Source organism: Phalacrocorax aristotelis, chromosome 11 (assembly GCF_949628215.1).
Source record: "Phalacrocorax aristotelis chromosome 11, bGulAri2.1, whole genome shotgun sequence".
In the NCBI taxonomy this organism is placed as follows: Eukaryota; Metazoa; Chordata; class Aves; order Suliformes; family Phalacrocoracidae; genus Phalacrocorax; species Phalacrocorax aristotelis.
Window position 1 is genome coordinate 23931473 of NC_134286.1, and position 19267 is coordinate 23950739.

Below are 19267 nucleotides of genomic sequence, written 5' to 3' on the forward strand. Positions count from 1 at the left end.
GCTGTGCTTAAAAATATCAGACATGAGCTTTTTCCACAAAATATATTGAACAGCACTTGCCTATTAACAAATAACTGATCAAAGAAGCTACAGAACTTGAAGTTTCTTCCAGTGCTGCTCTGGACTTACACGTTATACCACCCGAGTCCGTGACATGGGCAAGATAATCATCAAGAACAGAGGTAAGAGGCATCCCAGGTTTCCTTGGCGTATATACCCTGCTGTTGTTTTCAGCATTAAGTCAAAGCTCAAGTCATTTTCAATCCATCAAAGCCACAAAACTTCCACCTTTTCTCTAGGCTGGCCCCAACCCCACTCAGCTCCTGCCTGAACGTGTTCTGGAGTCGAGTCATGAGAACTTCCACTTCCGCGGTGCAAATCTGCGAAGACAGAAGGAAAATGTCACCAGAAATGAAGACGCTTTTGGTTACAGAAGCCCTGTAACGACTGGCAGTATTCAAACTCAAACACGTTTAATTGCTAAAGCACACCTAGGCCTTCCCTAGACGTCCTGTCCAAACACTCGTGGCGATCATCTTGGGAGGGTGAGGGTTGTGCTACCGTCACACCTCGGGGCGAGATGGCTGCAGATGTGACAAACACTAGAAATAAGGCTAAAAGGATCGTCCTAATTTTTTCCACTGTGAAATGCAAGAAAATGAATTAAAAACTTGCCAGCATTTAAGTAACTGAACAGTAAGTGCTTTTACCGCCGCTTCAGGAACAGCACTCTCAGTTACTGGGTACAGAAATTAGGGACATGGGGAATTCATGCCCACATTCTGAACAGTCACCAGCATTCACCTACAGTGCAGCTACGTGTCCCCCACAGCACAGGAGCTGCTCAAACAGAGCTAAGATACAAGATCTGGAGGTTACGCCGCTGCAGGAAACAAACCTAAATACATAAGGTGGACAGGTTTGCTAGAGCAGGTCAGACCAAAGGCTTGTGAAGGCAGGCTCCTGTTTCAGGTGGGTGACCCATGGGGGAGAATGAGCCCCCCAGCTCCTGCCCCTAAGCAGACCAGAGCGCTGGCACAGCCCCAGGGCATCGCCCTGCTGCCTTTCAAGATGACTGGTGGCACCTTTCTTCAGGAAGCACCCTCCACGGTAGCTTCTTAGGCTTTTGTAACATGCCCAGTGGCAGGAAGAATAACGTGTTACATGGTTTTCTCATACAGCCAAATCTTACTTCTAAAAACACTGGCAAAGTTGAACCTTTTCTCAACGCTGTGCCCTGTAAGAGATGAAACTAAAGCGTCTGTAGTGTTTTCGTGGGCTTGAAGCAGTGCACGTACCCGCCAGCATCGTTACCCAGTCACACACCAGCTATACAATTTGCATCAGAAGTCAATCACACATCGGCGGGCAAGCCCATAAATTTGACTGCTCAGGCATTCAGTAGATACAATTAAAGTTCAGCAAGTGAAAAAATCCTTAAGATGCTGCAAGTTAACAGTTTCAGGCCATATAAAGAGCACAAAGGCCATGTCCATCTTATATTCAATTGCCCGCGCTGGTTTTCTTATGGCAGCAGAAAAATTAAAGCCTTATTTGTTATATTCAAAAGAATTCCAGATTGCTTCTGCTGTGCATTTGGGACTGCTGTGACACATGTTCAGAGCTGTCTCTGCACAATAACCTCACCCACCTGCTGGTTAGGCAGAGCATTAGGATGTATTTTTGGATGAAAATATGGATCTTTTCCAACAGCGCAGCGCAATGTGACATCCTTCAGATACGTTCCACTGACCTGCCACGGTCACAGCCTCTGTTTAGCTCCCCTTACCGTCTGCAGGGTTTGCAGCTCTATAGCCGCAGCGCTGGGAGTTTCCAGGGGATGCGCTTTAAGCCAGGTGCGTATCGACCACGCGCCTCAGCGCCGCTCCCTCCTGCTGAAGTTTCGTCTTCACCCCTGCCACACTGGACTCGGTTTGACTGTTTGGTGATGTCAAGCCTGACCCCACTGCATGGTCTCCAGCACAATGCGTAACTGGATTTTCCAGGAGATAATCTTGAGTCACTTCCCCTACCGTCCTTCTGAACTCGTGTTCGACTCTGACCGTCTCAAGGAGGCGTTACGTTGTTCTTTTGATGCACATATGTTCTGTGTACGGCAGCATGAACTAGAGCTTTCAGCTAGCACCTCGCTAGGGAGAAAAGGCTTTTACTTCCAAGAGCGCACTTAGCACTTCCAAGGGTGCCGCTTACCGCTGGGAAGACCACATACACAGGAAGTCTGTTCGCTTTTAAGCCTGCATTAGTGCACGAGTGAAATCCCTTTGGCGGGAATGGCAGGGCCGCGGTTTTCAAAACGCGCCCAACACGCGAAAAAGATCAAGAGCACCTCCTTTGCAAGGTGGATTTTTCATTTGGTCAATGCGCTTTTGTCACCGTGCTGTTTCGCAATCAGGCAGAAACAACAGTCCAAATTTTGGGAGAGACACAGAAACCGCACAAGCTCAGGATGGCAACGGGTTTGGTAAGGCAGAGGTCCAACCCGAGACATGAAGCAGAGAGCAGACGCCCCGGGAGGAGCATCACCTACACTCCCCAGCACCTGCGATGCTCACAGTGCGACAGAGGGTTTCTGTAAGGACCATTTCATGGCTTCAAATGACCCTTGATCTTAATTTCTGCCCCCTCTGCTGACCTGCTGGCCACCCTGACTGACGGGCAGGGAGCAGGAGAAAGACATTGCTCTTCCTTTCCTGCTGGAAGCTTCATTTCTTGAACGAAGGTTTTCAAGGTTCTGCTCTCAAGCGCTCCCCCACTCCTATCCCACCTTAAGCCCAAAGATCTGTTAGATGCTAAAAGCAACACCCCCAGCTAATACCTAGCTCCTGCAATAGTGAAGAGGGAGACAAAGGAGCTAAGATGTAACGTGAAGACCAAATGAGAAGACCTCCTTTCAAGAGACCAGGCCCAAGAGACCTGTGCAAGTCAGCAGGCTGATGCATTTACCTGAGTGTTGCGAACAATAAAGACGACAGATGCCATTGCAAAGGTCAGAGGATACACTTTTCACAGGGCTTTTCTGCTCAGCTGGTTGTAGAAACTTCCAGTAGCCCTTTTCTACACTGTAGATTCCAAAGAGGAAGGGCCAGAAGTCAGGTGAATTTTATGATGGCATTTTTTAGCAGCCCCAAACAAAAATAAAGGCAGCTGTTCACCTTATAGACAAGTTCAGAACTGGAATGAGAAGATAAATTACTAGATGTGTCCTAAAAGGGCTGCAGCAAGCCTCAAAAGAGGCCAGCGAGCTGTGCTTTCTCAGAGTGGGGAAAATTAAACAGTAAGTTACAAACAGAAGCAGCTGAAAAAGTCCCAGTCATAAGAGATGACTCCCATGCTGGCAAGTCTCCTGTTCCTGGGGCGCTTTAAGACAGCCGAAGAACGGTATGGTAGAGGAGCAAGATGTAATTTCCTTGAACATTCAAAAGCCTTTGCGCAGTCCCTCGGAAGCCTGCGACACACAGAGATACTGCAGGAAGCAGCAGCTTCTTGTTGTACTGAGGAACCTGCGCCTTATCTTGACCCCTACACCCAGGACGTGATCCCTCCACTTAGCACAGGCCCCTCTAGCAGGGACTGTGACCCAGTGCTGATGCTTTTGTAGCAGAAGGCCCTGGCACAGCACCTTCCTAAGGATGACTTCACTGACAGTATCAAAACAGAGACAGAAAAGGCTCAGCGAAGGGCTGCAAGATCCAAAACATGGAAAAACTTTGCTCAGAGACACAAAACCAGTATGACTGTTCAGTTTGGAGAGAATGTATATAAACAGTGGCATGGCAGATGTTAGAAGATAATAAACAGTGTGCAAGAGGCGGATTTTTTGTTCTTTTCCTTAGACGTCATAAGGATGATGGAAACAAAGGCAGGAAACTTAAACAGAATAAACAAAAATACATTTCAGATGGAGATTTTAAAGATGGGATTCACTGCTGCAAAACACAGCTACCATCAAAGTGCGTTCTTGAATTACGAGCAGGATTACACATGAACATCTGCAGTAAGACCACCATCTTCAGCTCTGTATTTATGTTAACATGAAGCTGTGTAAGGGCTAAGCCAGAAGCTGGGTCGCTTTGAGCAACCTGACCTAGTGAAAGCTGTCCCTGCCCTTGGCAGGGGGCTGGACGAGATGGTCTTTAAATGCCCCTCCCAACCCAAACCGTTCTGTGATCCTAAGAAAGCTCACCCCTTCCCTCGTTCGCTTCCGGCAAATTATTCCCGTCAATGCACAGTTCTTACTGTCCAACCCCTGCACCGTTCCCAGGGAGCGGGTGAAGCTCTCTACCAGCCCCACAGAGCAAACACACTCGGGGCACAGACACACCGCCCGGGCTGGCTCAGGGAACACCTACTTTGCTGTCCAGACGCTGCAGGTAGGAACAGATGTACTCTATGCTTGCTCCAAATGGGTGCACGTGAAGAAACGTTGAAATTATTCCTGGAGGAAGGAACACCACAAAAGTCATTCTCGTGAGTCAAGAACCAGCTGAGAAGACCAGCTCTCTGTTACTACCAGCACAGCATGTGCTCCTTTCCAGCTCATGGCCAGGACTGCATATCAAAAAGACTGACTTGCATTTCTGACCATCACCTGCAGAAAAAGGCCATGCCTTTGGTTTTCCCCAAAGTCCCTTCCCTCTCCATGCAGAAACCACCACGTGATCTGGCACAAACAGATCCATCTGGGTAAAAATACATGATTTATTGATGCAGAGGGTTGGCTAAGGAGAGCTTGGCTGAGTGACAATAAACTAAAGAAATTGCCTTGTCCCATCAAGACAAGGACTTCTGTTCCTCCTTTTCAAGACTCCAGAAAATCCCCAACTACCCAGTGCTTTGGGCTGAAAGGCCGTAGCATGCCGTGTTAGGTTATTTTTCAATATTACTAGGAATGGCAAGGGGAAAGGAAATAAAAAGGGTAGCAGATGCACCTGCCCTGCAAATCAGTGCTCACCAATCCCTTTGCGAGCATCCCTTGAAAACGCTGGCAATATTTCTCAACCCGTTGAGCCTAGCCTTCTCTCCCTGCCACTTTTCTCCAGCCTTCCTTCCTCTCTGGCTACAGCTTCTAAATCTAGAAGAGCCTGTCTGCTCGGGGTCCACGGCACAGCATGCCTGACCTAACGGTGTGCCTTACTGCTGTGAGAGTCCACAAGGGTCATCCACACCGTGAGGCACTGCAGTGCTCAAGCTGACTAAAGTCTCGGAGCCTCCGACACCGCTTAGGATCCTGTCAGGTTGATCAGGCTCTAACCGAATGACGACAGACCCTCCTCTGTAACTCACTACCTTCAGCGATGCCTCCCAGAAGAGCAACTTGCACTCCTGTATGTGCCGACCTGGACTGTCACTGCGCACAAGCCCCCTCTACACACGTGTGGTTTTGACTGAAAGGTGCACGGCACAAGATTTCCACACCAGCACAAAGTGAAACCCTGACCCCACCAAAGCTCGAGGCTCTCCTTGGTTCCAGGACTCCCACCTCCACCGGCATAACCAAGAGGCGGCCAGCGGGAGCTGCGAGGCCACCCTGAAGTATGTCCCGCTCAGTTCAGGTCTCCAGCACCGTCACCGAGCCCACCAGAAGAGCTTACCGACTAACAGAACTTCTCGTTCAGATTTCACAGGGCTATTGCTCAGTGTCTTCTCAGCTGGACATTCCTTCTCCTGGCTGCACGCACAAACTCTGGCGGTACTGCTCTCCTGCAAAAAAACCACAGGGCCGGTTCCGCACCCCAGCAGCACAGCAGGCACGCTGACACATCAAGCGGCCGCTCGGTCAGGCTCGACAGAGCCTGTATTTTTGTTTTCCTGTTTCTGTGAGTCATTCCATTCATCGCATTGCTGTATGTACTGTTTATTTCGCAAAACGCTTCCAAAGTACAGCTATGTTCATGCCGCTGTGTCTGAATTCGCAAGTCAGACCAAAAGCCCGCGAAGTTAAGCGGGATGCCACAACGCGCACTTTATCAGACCTGTTCGCCGGTTGACGTCTGCTCTAGAAGGGCCTTATTTTAAATAATAAAAAACAGACTAGAAAGAAAGCCTTGCAGTGACTAATGCAGATGCAGATGTTTATTTTTGAGATGCCTAAACTGAGGCAAAACAATTAACCAAGAGCCCAACGGCTGCAAAGCGTTTAGGATCTGACTGTCCTTGACTGGAGTTTGTGGTATGGAAGTAAAACACAATTTTGCATAATTTATTATCCCCAAAAATAAACAAAAGACTGCCGGTGATGCAAAGACTTAGTGGGCGCACTAAAAGCAGGATTTTCTTTTTTTTCCAAAGTTTTATGCGGAATTCCAGTGGTCTGAGAGCTACTGACAGCTATAATTGGAAACAGCCTCCAGTCATTAGTGAAGTTGACTGGACTTGGGCCAGTAACAGAGACAGAATTAAACGGTCCCTCGGGTTTGCTTTGCTGCCTATGCCAGTGCAATTATCAGCCACGCAGGACTGAAACTGTGCAGTCCTGGCCTAAGCAGGTTATAATTTGCTTTTGCAGGAGAAAGTAAAGGTCTGCACTGTGGTAAGGGAGCTAGCCTCAGGCTGGCACAGGGACAGCAGCTCAGCCAGCAGTGTTACGCTGGGAACGCACCGCCCGGTTTCTCTCGGAGAGCCACCAGATGATTTTGAAGGCCAGTTGAAAGAACGGCACAACAAATTATCCTGCACACCAAAACCCATCTCTACACCACGGCGCTGCGACTACCTGCTGTTCTTCCAGCCAGAAGCTGCTGGCAATGGACGACTCGAGGATTTTAATTTGTACATAGAGACAGTCTGTCCGTACACACTTACACGCTTCACAACAAACAGGCTTTAAAAAATTGCTCATTTTACAGCAAAGCATCATTACTGCCCTCAGTAAGATATTCTGACTGAAGTAGCAGAAAAGAAACTCTTGAGACTTACGTTGCCTTGACAATCAACCGCATCTCTCTCCTTGTCCTCTTCATCTGCTATGCTTTGCTACACAGAGGTAAAGAAAAGGAAAGATTACTGAAGATAGTCCGTTATTTCTGTTCTTTGATATCAGGCACTGAAGCTCCTGCACTGAGGATTACTGGGACACAGACATTCTTAATTACTAGAAAGACGTTTATTATCCTCCCAGCTCATGGCACAAAAAGGTGGTGCTAAAGGTTGAAAATCTGAGACAAGAGGTAGGATTCGGCTCCATGGGCCTCAGTGAGAAGTGCTGCGTAACATTTCTTGTCTACCCTGTACAACTGTGACTGTGCTACAGAGGAGAGGACCAAGCAAGTTTAAATTCATGCATGGGTCCGCAATCAAAAGACAGAGTGGATCACACCTGAGAAGAAACGGTATGTATTTATCTTTAGAATAAATCCAGCAAGCACAAGAATATTATAACACTGACAAAAACTTCCAATTCAATAGTGTTTTATGGAGGTCCGATCAAACACATCCCTAAAATGAAAATCTAAAAATCAATGTTTGATAATTGAATCCATTTTTCCTTATCTTTTAAAGCTCAGGTTGCAGAAAAACACATTTCAGCTGCAATACCGCTGTACGCTATAAAATGAAAGTTCATCTTTTATTTATACAGCTGCTTATGTAGGTTGTCTCGCTGGCACATGAAGCAATCAGCAAGTTCATTACCGACAAACATCCTCCAATTTGGCAGGTAATTTCTTCTAGCTTTCCAAAGACAACTGCTCCTAAGCCAGGGTTAGGCATCTTCTACACTCTGTCCTTCACTGCACTCGTGATGGACCATGAAATCCAAGGACCGCATTTACTTCTGAGCATAAGGAAGCCCTGGGATGGCACATACCTGCTCCTTCAGGTTTTCTAATAACGTTTCTATTTTTAGTTTGTCTTCTCTCACTTTTTCTAGCTCAGCTTCTCTCTTTTTGTATTCATCTTGTACTTTCAAAAGATGCTGGAAGAGAAAAGATAAGCTCAGTTCTTAACCTGCCTTTCACCTCCTGCTATTTAAAAATTATACAATGAATAAGGGCTTTTCCATGAAAACCAGACAGATCATACTCACAACAATTAAAAGGTTAAGTATACAATGAGAAGAAATCTTTTCTACAATGTACCTTAGAAACCCCTTTGCCTATTAGCATACAAAAAAAGCATGACTTTGTAAACATGGGGCAGTAATTCCGTCATCAACAAACCTTCACTGTCCCTGAAATAAAGCATGTGGTGTGCGCTAGCCTGCGGGCCTGACCCACGTTAAAGCTCACCCCTCCTTGCCACCAGTCCGGCTCACGCTGTGGCCGTACAAGCAGCCAGCGCATGGGAAAGAGCAGCACAGAAACCAGTGACCTGGGGAAGTCACCTTAAAGTCTTCCTGGATCTCCAGCCCCACGTTAATACAGAGGCATCTTGCAATTTAAGAAAATACTCTGAAACAGCTGCTACGTAAGGAGATTTGCACCTATTATTTGCACAATTCCACGTGGCAGAAAAACACGATGACGGCTCCCCACACTGGGCACCAGCCCAGAGGTGCAGGGCGCTTCCAGCAAACACCACAGCAAGCTGGGCACCCCCCAGCTAGCAAGGCTCGGGGGAAAGGCTGGCTAGTGAGCCACAACCCGCACCTCAGAGGTAAGCGGAATGACATTTTCAAGCGTGACCTGGTATCTATCAAGGAGAACCGAGCTGCGGTTGTGGGTATAACCGTCCGCTTTCAGAGCAAATTTGCACTCCTGAATGCGCCCACAGGGAAAGCATAAACTTAGCTGAACAAAGCAACACAGGCGACAGAGGAAAGGTGTGACTGATCTCCCGTTAGAGCCAGAGAAAACAGTGCTCAGCAAACTGGTAACAGCACTGGGCCTCCCAGTGCTCGAGTCACCCTGGGCCTCCCTCAGATCACAAGAAGGAGAAAAACTTAAACCCTAATATGGCAAAGGCACTGGCCTAGCAGCTTTCCTCAGTCACCAGGATACATAAACATATATCTATTTCAGTGAATGTTTTCTTCCATGCTTAAAACACCCCCAATCAGTTGTTTAATATTTTTCTCCCTCAACTAGAAGGAAAAAAAAATTCATAATCCTATTCATTAATAGTTACAAAAAACCAGCATCTTTTTTCATCAGGAGTATTCTCCCAGCACCATTCACCCTGGCAGCGGCGTAAAGAGAAACTTGACCTGCCCGACACCTGCAAAAAGGGAAATCTTGTGTCCCGCAATTCCTGCCATTTCCTCCCATGCTGAAGGCGGACAGTGACCACAGAAGGCTTTTCCTGCCAGCCCCCACATCACACACACCAGCGCTGCCAGTTCATATGTCAGGTTCATCCAGAGTACGACCACAGCCTTCAAGGCACTGCTGGTTCTTGCTTTAACAAAGCGCTTACCTGAACTGTTAGATGCTCTATACGCTTGGTTATCAGTCTGCTTTAATATCCCAAGGGCTGCTGTTAAGGTTTACGAGGACCCAAACCACTTGATATTCAGCCCAGGGAAATGCCAAAGAACAAGACGTGCCCTACACATTTCCGTGAGAACGAAAGCCCAGTAATGTCAAAGCAAGCTTGGGGTTTCCCACTGTCTTGCTCATGCCAGTAACCAGGATGTCACACGGTTACGGAGCGGGTAAGCACAGACTCGGTACTTCAGAAGTCACAGTGCAGTCGAGCAAAGAGCACACAAGGAATCCATAAACTATGTGACTGATCAGTTCATACACATACTATCACTGTTTGGAATGTTTGGATGTTTGGCATTTTTTTGGCCACACTGGAAGTGACAGCAAGCTGCTCCCATTTGCCAGTTTTGATCCCACTGAACAACAAAATGCGTTTGCTTGTGTTTCTGCTCCACATCACAGCCCCCTTGCCTGTGTAGCGAGGCCATAGCTATAGAAAAGTCTGGGCCCACCTTCTGCATCCCCTGCAGAGCCTGCTGGAGAAGCTTCATCTGCTGCTCCTTGGTGGTGTCTTCATCCCTGCTCGCTTTGCCTTGCTCCTGCTTTAGCAGCTCCACCTCATTCCGGTAGGCGTCCAGCTGCCAGCGCAGACTGTCGTTTTCTTCTTTCAGGGCTTCCACCTGTGATACCAGCGCTGGAGAACAAGGCAGGCAGGGATCAAAAGTCAAAGAACCAGGGGCAAGAAGTCCTTGGGTGCTCTCCCCCGGCGCACAGTGGCTCCGTAGCTCCCACTGCCCAGCTACAAATCAAGAGCACCAAAATGAATTTCTCCCAAGCACCCTTTGCAGCGTCTGTTTAGAAAAACAAGCTGCTCTGGACAAAGAGCAACTCTCAGTGGTGAATGCAGTATTTCGGTTGGACGGGAAAAAAAGAGAAAAGAAAAAGCAGCAAAAGAACATACTGGGGTGAAGTGGCCATGCTGGCAAGGAAACAGGTTTGCTGACCAACACCACCAAAAGTCTTTGCGACAGGCTCCACTGGCACCTTCAGCCAGAAGAACGTCCCCATCAAGTCACAGGATGAAACACCTGCATCAGTCTAGTGCCCACACAGGGCTTGATAAATTCAGGAAGGGGTTAGGTTTTATAACATCGTGGCTGCAAAGACAGCTTCGGCAGGTTCCAAAACACACCCACGATGTGGGGGGCACAGCCTGACATCCCATAGCCCTGTTAGTATCCTCCCGTACTTGGGCCATGGCCAGAGCACGGGGAGGTACCTTTGCCTGGGACTCACACACTGTATCAGAAGACAGGGAAGCCAGACAAACCACGCTGCGTGGGCAAAGGGTGGGCTTTGGGGGGCTTTATCTAATTGCCCCGACTCATTCTCCCAGCCAGGGAATATGTGTTGGACACCACAGCTACACATTTCAAAAGGAAGGACAGCAGGCAATATTCAGTAGATCAAAACCTGCTTTCCTTGTATCAGAAAACCAAGGTGGAAATGAATTAACTCCCTAAAATGGATCTGGACAAAAAAGGCAGTTTCCAGGGTAAGCCCTTGCTCTTTAGGAAGGCAAAGAACAGACAGATTTTGCCTGGTCATTTGGCTGTCAGGTCTACTCATGGCTCCCACTCACCATCTGGCCACACAGCAGGGCCAGGAGAGGAGACTCTCTAAGCTTCCACTACAGCTGAAAGAGAGACACACGTAAACAAGCCTGTATGCTGCTCTGGCAGGTTTAGGAACAACGAGGGAGAGGTGAGACCACCGTCAGGCAAGAAAAGCCTTCCAATGACAGCCTATAAATAGCCTCCCTAGCACAGCCCAGGCCATGCGTGCCTGAACATCACTGAAACACTCGGGGTAGTCAACGAGATCGGTGCCCGCTTGCCAGTGAAACGCTCAGTACCAGCAGGAAAAAGTTGCTGTGTTTCTGAGAGTGCAGGTGTCTCAGCAAGGCACCTTTTGAGACAGTGGAGGTGTCCGAGCAGATGCCCTGCTGCTTATTCCAGCAAAGCAAATTCAGAAGGAAGAAAAGACTAGATGTTTTTAGCAGAAATGTTTGGAGGGAGGGGCCTTTCACAGTTCGCTGAGGCAGAAGACAGCTTACGGATAAACTACATTGCTTAAGACAAACATAAGGACCCTGCTGCTTCTCCTCAGGTGATCTAAGCAAAGCATGATGAGCAAGTCAGAGCATTTAGAGTCTGGTAAAATAGACCACAGAAAAATTTTGCTTAGATGGAGTCAGGGGCTGGTGGAAAAGGGCACCTGGAAAATGCCTTGAAGGCATGAAAATGTTAGTTCAGCTTGAACAGAAAGGTCGCTACAGCAGGCTCACCCCAGGTTCTCATCCTCTGAGAATAAACTGGAAGCAACCTTGACCAAAGACTTTTCTAACTCCACTGGCGGCATGTGAGAAGCAACAGTTGGAAGCAGCCCTGGAACAGCTCACCGACCGCGGCACGCAGCGTTGCCAGCCTCTGTCCCCTCAGACGGACAGCATGGCCCTCAGCGGGGTGCTTACCAGAGTCACAGCCAGGGCCGCCCACTGATGGCCTAGAGACCAGATTCAAGTCTTTTAAGAAATTATAGCAGGAAGAGAGAGAGAATGGGAAAGTGAATAAATCTAAACAATTCACAGAGGGGAACAGAACGGAGAGGCAGAAGATCCTAACAGGTACCACAAGGCAGAGCCCAAACCAGTAGAGGCTCACCAACCTAGAAGGGACCCAGAGGGCATCAGGAGGACTCAAAAGCTGGTGTCCCTTGTCCTCCATGACACCCGAAGGCATCCCGGACAGATACAAGTGTCTTGGCGCCTGCATGCTGGGCAGACCATTTGGAGACACATCCTGGTGTGTCTCCAGACATCCTGACACATCCCGACTACTGCACAGGCTGCTCGGGGACGCGTCTTAATGCTTGTGAGTGTACGGCTGCATGGCATTTGTGTGAACCAGTACAACCAGTTTGGCTCCACTTTTCTTCCTCCCCTTTATAACGAGTTGGCATTGACACTGGCTATGTTGTTGTTACTGGAACGTAAGATTTCCCAGACAACCTTCACGATGGCTTTTCCTAAGCTGCATGTTTGACTTTGTAACCTCAATATCCAGGAAAGACCTCCAACGCATTTCTGTACTACTCATCTTTTATTTCCTGCAGACGAAGGGAGAAGAGGCATTTGGCCAGTTCTTATGTTAGTCCCAGCCACGGGCACGGGCATTCCAAGCTGTACGACACAGGAGCACTCAGCTCACCGCACAGCCCCGCGCTAAGGCTACAGCCACATCTACCACCGCCCACCCCTGCTGCTCCCTCACCCGGCGCTGCTGTTGGCCCAGCTGCCGCTCAGAGTACCACCGAAACCCAGCGCCTCGGGACGGGGATCTGCTGCTGGGTAAACGTGCCTCCAGTGCTGGGCAGGCATCGGCGGTGCAGTGAAACGGGAGAGCTCGGGTCAACGGCGGTGTAGCTGCAAAAGCAGGGTGCTCCGCGCAGAGCGGCTGTGCAGAGGACCTCACGCCAGGCACCGAGGGGAAAACAACTTAGGTAACTGCAGTTGGTTTTACTCTGCCTGTGACAATTCTGGGCTACAAAACAGTCAGAATGGGGCTCCTGAAAGATACCACTGAAGAGACAAGTACTTCGTTTATGAGCTGTAAAAAGTGATTTTACCTGATTCTTCCGTTTCTTTCATCTCTGATGGATCTTCTATTTCTTCATCAGACATTTCCATTTCCTCCTCTCTTCGAATACCCATTAGTTCATCATTATGAATGTTACGAATTTCCTAAGGTTCAGAAAGTAGAGGGTTTTTTAAAATACAGATTACAAGGATCAGAGTGGTTGGATAAAAAGATGCTGAAATCTAAGTCTGCAAAATGCAACGCCATGACACAAGAAAGGGGAAATGATAAAAAGAACTCGGCACAGACTATTAGGTCAAGGACAATATCTAGCACCAGCCAATCTGTCAGTGCTATTGGTACTACTAACCCTTTGGTCTCCCTCCTGCTCTTTGCCCCCGGGCAGGCAGCTAGCCTTGCCCACGGTGCAGTTTCTCGGTGAACCCTCTTCCCCGCATCTGCCCTGCCTCTCCTACGTTCAGCGCTGCCCAACCTCGTAACCTCCGCTGGGTCACCACCTCACGTCTTCTTGCTTGCAGCACCCTTCTAGACTAGACCAAACTAAAGCCGCCACAGCTGCACGCCCGCACATACACCAAAGCGGGGTTTGACTACGCGCCCAGCACTTGACACTATAAATACCTGCAGCCCCCTGAGCTCACTGAGCTCTCCGCTACGGCAGCAGGCTGCACAGCGGTGGTCTCCCTTGAACGGGTACACCTCTCAAGGTTACTCAAGGCTGAGACACCCAGCATCTCATATCTACGATGAGTTAAGTGACATTTTACGTTACGCCTAAAAGTATATTGTGTGCTAGCAACATTATTTTTATATAGGTGTACAGTTAAAGCTTAATTATTAGAAGCGTAGTAAGCAGTAGAGTGTTTGACTGCCATCTAATCGCTGTCAAATCACCACCGCTGTCAAATCACCGTTTAATTACCATTCAATTATTGCTTAATCACCATTTGATTACCATTTAATTATAAATCAATCATCAGTTAATTATCATTCAATCATAGTTTAATCATCAATAAAACCCTCTTAATTAACCTCACAACAATGACTTCTCTTAATAATTAACTCCGAGAGCGCCTCCACCGGTGACGTCCCCTCCTGGCGCACGCCGCCTGGCTGCTAGCTGACTCACCTCCCTGGCATTTCTTTCTCCTGCCATCCAACATATCCTGCCCGGCGCCCGCTGCTACCTCGCCGCGTGCCTCCTTGCCCTGCCGCAGCCTGGCCGTACCCATCACCCGTAGCGCTGCCCGCTCCGTTCCTTCCCGCTCCACGTCTCCTCCGTGCAGCTGCACAGCTACAGCAACAAAACCTACCTGCGACAGAGGCCGTGCCAGTTAGAAGCAGGAATTGCAAGTACACAGACAGAGGCCAGAGTCTGCCCAGGCACCTCCTGACCCTTATCAACCCTGGCATGTTTTGAAGCTTCTCTCCCCGTGCCAGCGCCCGGCGCTCAGCCTGCACTACTGCGAGTCTCCCTCCAGCTGCCGGGATCCTCTCCACTCTCCGTCACAGCCTTCGTGTACGTCAGGGATCAGAAAGGAACGGAGATGCTACCTCCTACGCTGGTCCCTGAGCCACCTCAGCTCCCGCTTGTGCGTGTCCTTTCCGCTCCGTTTGCCTTGCCCAGGCAGAACCAGCCAACCCCACCTGCTCCCCCAGACAAGATCCCCTGCTCCGGCCAGCTCGGTCTGGGCAGACAGAGCTCTGCACAGACACGCATCAGCCCGTCTGCAAGGCCAGGAAACACCTAGAGAGCTCAGCCTCTCCATCCCCTCTGCAGGGCAGGACAAGCAACATTAGAAAACAACATCCAGTTATTCAAGGAGATGGAGATGTCAATACTTACTAGAGGCTAGCACAGGCAGCAAGTGTCCCTACCCAATGCCAATTTACCACACCTTCACTTGGATTACACACCCCAGAAACAGCCACAGGAGAAAAGATATAGAAGATTTGCTTATGCAATAAAATCAATGCCCAGCTTTTTGTAGATTTTACTCTAGTGGCCTGAAACTTTCAAAAACTCTGCCTGCCAGCACTGGCACACCTCCACCAAGAGCAGCCAACAGGGAAACCAGCCATGCTTTCAGCTTGAACGAACAGACACCCTGGGGACAGCAATGGGGAAAGGGCAAGAACAAGGCAGGTCCCAGTGCGATGGGCAGCACTGGCTACACTTCCAAAGCAGCTGCTGCCTACGCTAGGGACCACCCATAAAAAGGCAACTGGGTTGAAGATCAGAAGAAAATCTTCCCACCATCTTTATCTGACTCTGCTCAACAGCTGAAAGCCTAAAGTGGACTCGAAGCTGGAGAAGGCTGCGCACAGTATGGCACGCAGAGGGGCCAGGCTTGGCTGGGCTGCACAGCAGGATATGCCATGGTTCACCAGTGCCCTGACTGCGTCCAAGGGGGAGCCCTTGATGGGAGAGGAAAAAGCATCAGAGAAGCCAAACTCTTGAGTTAGGCCCTTCCTAAACAAAGGAATATGCTGGCTAGTAGCTACCATAGCATGGTGGCTCACCAGGTCTCAAGCTTTCGTGCCTTCTTAACGAGCTTCCTGCAGCTACAGGACCTGCCAACACCGCCTGGGAAAACCACCTTAAGTCACCATTGATAAAAGTAAAACCCTGGCCTAGCCTAATGACTCGCCAACACACACCCATGCCCTGAGCTGCCCGCCAGGCTCTCCTCCAATGCGGTGATCCACAGGATTAACTTCTGCCAAAAGCTGTACCAAGAAGATGCATCTTGCGGGTCCACCTTCCTTTAAGAGAAGGCCCTAAAGCTGGGGGAGCCCAGCAGGCTGTCCTCCTGCAGCAAGTACTCCTGGAAGAGGCCTCACCAGTGCTCTCACAGCCTCTTCCCACCGGGAGAACTTACCTTGGAACAAAAGACAGCTCCAAACGGAGAGAGTGCTCCCACCCCAGCCATAGTAAGAGATCCGAGTAAGCAGGAAAGAACAGGAGCACTAGGACTCAAAGTAGAGGCATAATCTGAATCAGACTCTCCACCTGGCTTATCAGGTATGAAACTAAATGTTAAGTCCTCTAACTACTATGAAAGGTTTGACTCAGTGGGATTTGGAAGGGAAGTCCCAGAAGTGCAGTCTCATGGGGAGATCACAGCTGGAAACGTCCCAGGAACACAGTGTCATTTAGAGTTTTCCAACATTGTGGAGGATCAATCACCAGAACGCCCCTGGCTGGGTATTACCCACCGCTACAGATTTTTCTCAGGCAGCGATGCGGGAGGGTGGCCTGCGTGTACCCAACATAGCGGCAGTCACAGATCACCAGCCTGTCAACTTTTTCCAGATTTACTTTTGATGTTAAATTATCTTAAAGGTGAAAGACGACTTCTGGCTTTGCTGGGATAGACTTGTTTTCCAAGTTTGTTATAAGGAACTTGATACTTTAGAAAAACTCAGAACCACAGGAAGATTTACGCTAGAGGGAAGGCATGCCAACCAGAGGGACCTCGGCAGGCTGGAGGAGGTGGGCGCATGTGAAGCTCATGAGGTTTAACAAGGCCCAGTGCAAGGTCCTGCATCTAGGTCAGGGCAACCCCCAGTACAGGCTGGGGGATGAAGGGACTGGGAGCAGCCTGGCTGAGAAGGACCTGGGGGTAACTGGTGGATGAAAAGCTGGACATGAGCTGACAATGTGCACTCGCAGCCCAGGCCAGCCATGTCCTGGGTGCATCACCTGCAGGGCGGCCAGCAGGTGGAGGGAGGGGATTCTGCCCTTCCACTCTGCTCTGGTGAGACCCCCCTGGAGCCCTGCGTCCAGCTCTGGGGTCCCCAGCACAAGGAGGACATGGACCTGTTGGAGCGGGTCCAGAGGAGGCCACAGAAATGGTCCAAGGGCTAGAACCCCTCTGCTATAAAGAAAGGCTGAGGGAGTTGGGGTTGTTCAGCCTGGAGGAGCCTCCAGGGGGACCTTACTGCACCCTTTCAATATGTAATATGCAGAGAGGATAATGTGTTACTGAATTTGTACTCCTCACAGTGGCCTTTCAATATATAAATGGAGCTTACAAGAAAGACGGAGAGAGACTTTTTATCAAGGCCTGTAGCGACAGGACAAGGGGCAACAATGGGCTTAAACTAAAAGCGGGCAAGTTTACGTTGGACATAAGGAAGAAATGCTTTTCCACGAGGGTGGTGAGACGCTGGAGCAGGCTGCCCAGAGAAGCTGTGGACGACCCAACCCTGGAAGTGTCCAAGGTCAGGGTGGACGGTGCTTTGAGCAACCTCACCCAGTGAAAGCTGTCCCTGCCCACGGCACAGGGGTTGGACGGGGTGGTCTGCAAAGGTCCCTCCCAACCCAAACTGTTCTGTGGTTCTGTGCATAAGCAGCCTGGAAGACAAATCTTGTAAGAGGCCGTATGAAACTCCTAACATAAATAACCTAACAGAAAACTTTATCCTGTTTCTGCTTTGCAGACAAAGGTCAATGCTCTTTATTACTATATCATGAAGGTTAAGAAAGCAAAGCCCATATAGCTCTTACACGTGACCTCTTTCTCTATAGAAACAAGAATGACACATGTACAATCTCGTTCCAGAAAAGCTATTTCTCCTGCCTATAAATCACGTTCTTCCTTCAAATCTTGTCATTTATGCCTTTGCAGATGAGATCTATGGAGAGAGGCTTAAATCAGCTGCTTGACACACTTTTTTTCTCTTGGTTAATGTTACATATACACAAGAATATCAATGGGTCACCATTTCATTGAAGATTAATGTTGACACGTACATGAAAGTAAGGATAACCTACATCTTGCTGGATTAATTACCATTTCACCAAAAGCAACCCTGTAAGATCCCTCCTATATGCAAGCATATAGTGACCTGCTTCTTTCATTCCCATACCCTGGCTGAGACAATCCTGTGTCTTTCACAGAAAGTAACATGCCTCAGAGAGTAAGAGGTTTCTTTTCAGACGCTCACTATTACAGACTCAGTAAAAAAAAAAAAATAAAAGATGGTATTTTAACACAGTTAAGACTAACAACCCAGACTAAGGCTCTCACGGGTTGTTTAAGCAAACCTGTTCTGTTTCACACTGGGACAAGACCAGGGGGATCCCGTGGAGCTGAGACCTGTGCCTAGTACTGCATGAGGAAAAGGGGATAGCTTACAGAGCACCTCGGAGATATGGCTGGTGATGTTCTGTGAGCCTGGTGTTCTTGCAGAGTTGTAGCTACCTAGTGAAATCACTAAACTCTTTTAACACTGTAATGTTCAATACAAAGGTATCGGAAACATAATATTTTAAAACATTTGCGTGCCATTTCTTTCCTGTCTGAGCACTGTCAGGAAAGAAGTAATCACAAAAGTAATTTCTTCCAGGCGCATCAGAATACCCCGCCTGGCACTAACGTGCTGCACAGGCGACTTTAACGTAGCCTGGCCTTCAAACCCCTCACAGAAATCAGCGTACATGCCTGATGGACCGGCATGCTGCAAGGATTTGGGTAGAATATGTGTGTTCTTGGCTTCAGCCTCTAGTTTTGAGACAGACACCTAAATATTGCAGAAGAGATCTGAGAAGGAGTAGCTGAACAGGACTTCAGCATCGTACCGAAAGTGAGTGAACAAGACGCTGTGGTTGCAGGTTAACCTTGCTCTTCATTTGCTACTCTACGGCTTGCCCACGAGAGTCCTCTTTCCTAGGAGTAAACAAGCACGTCAGAATACACTTGTCTTTTACCACTGCCTTCACCTGGGTAGGTGTCATGAAGCATCTCCACTCTCAGCTCTGCCTAATCTACACAGACGCAGGCACGCTCCCGCAGGATGGCTGCGTGCTGGAAGTACTGAGGGCAATCCACGACTGGGAACCAAAAAACCTGGTGTTCCAGAGAATTACCGGGCAGCATTAGGCAAACACTTCTTCACGCTGTGCCTTCCCCATCTCAAGAGGGTACATTCACGACTGGCTGCACAGAGCTCTGGAAAGCGACACGATGAAGTCCAGCAGTCAGCAACCTTTGCTTTCCAAACAAGGGAGCCAAAACAGATCAAAATGAAAATCCGAAGCTATCAGGCAGAGTAGGATTTCTCGCCCAAACCTGACTAATCAGCAGTGCGCGCAGGCAATAACCTCTTGGATGTTTACACGTCTGTCATGGGAACGCTTAGGCAACAGTGCCAAATGCCCAACTCCTTTCCGGTCCCTAAAACAAGTGCCACGTTATGCATCTGGACCGGTATTCCCAG

General features: G+C 48.9%; 1 protein-coding gene across 13 annotated transcripts in view; it reads right to left on the minus strand.

Annotated features, from left to right (window-relative positions):
* Positions 1-25: 25 nt before the first annotated feature.
* The window catches only part of ENOX2 (ecto-NOX disulfide-thiol exchanger 2), a 54212-nt gene continuing 34970 nt past the window's right edge, over positions 26-19267 (minus strand). For all 13 annotated transcript variants that reach the window (XM_075106400.1, XM_075106399.1, XM_075106404.1 and 10 more), the window contains 7 exons: positions 13071-13185; positions 9896-10077; positions 7826-7933; positions 6937-6993; positions 5613-5721; positions 4371-4456; positions 26-380 (listed from right to left, as the gene is read on the minus strand). In XM_075106400.1, the coding sequence (XP_074962501.1) occupies positions 249-380; positions 4371-4456; positions 5613-5721; positions 6937-6993; positions 7826-7933; positions 9896-10077; positions 13071-13185 (789 nt within the window). In that variant the 3' untranslated portion in view covers positions 26-248. The remainder of the gene's footprint in view (positions 381-4370; positions 4457-5612; positions 5722-6936; positions 6994-7825; positions 7934-9895; positions 10078-13070; positions 13186-19267) is intronic.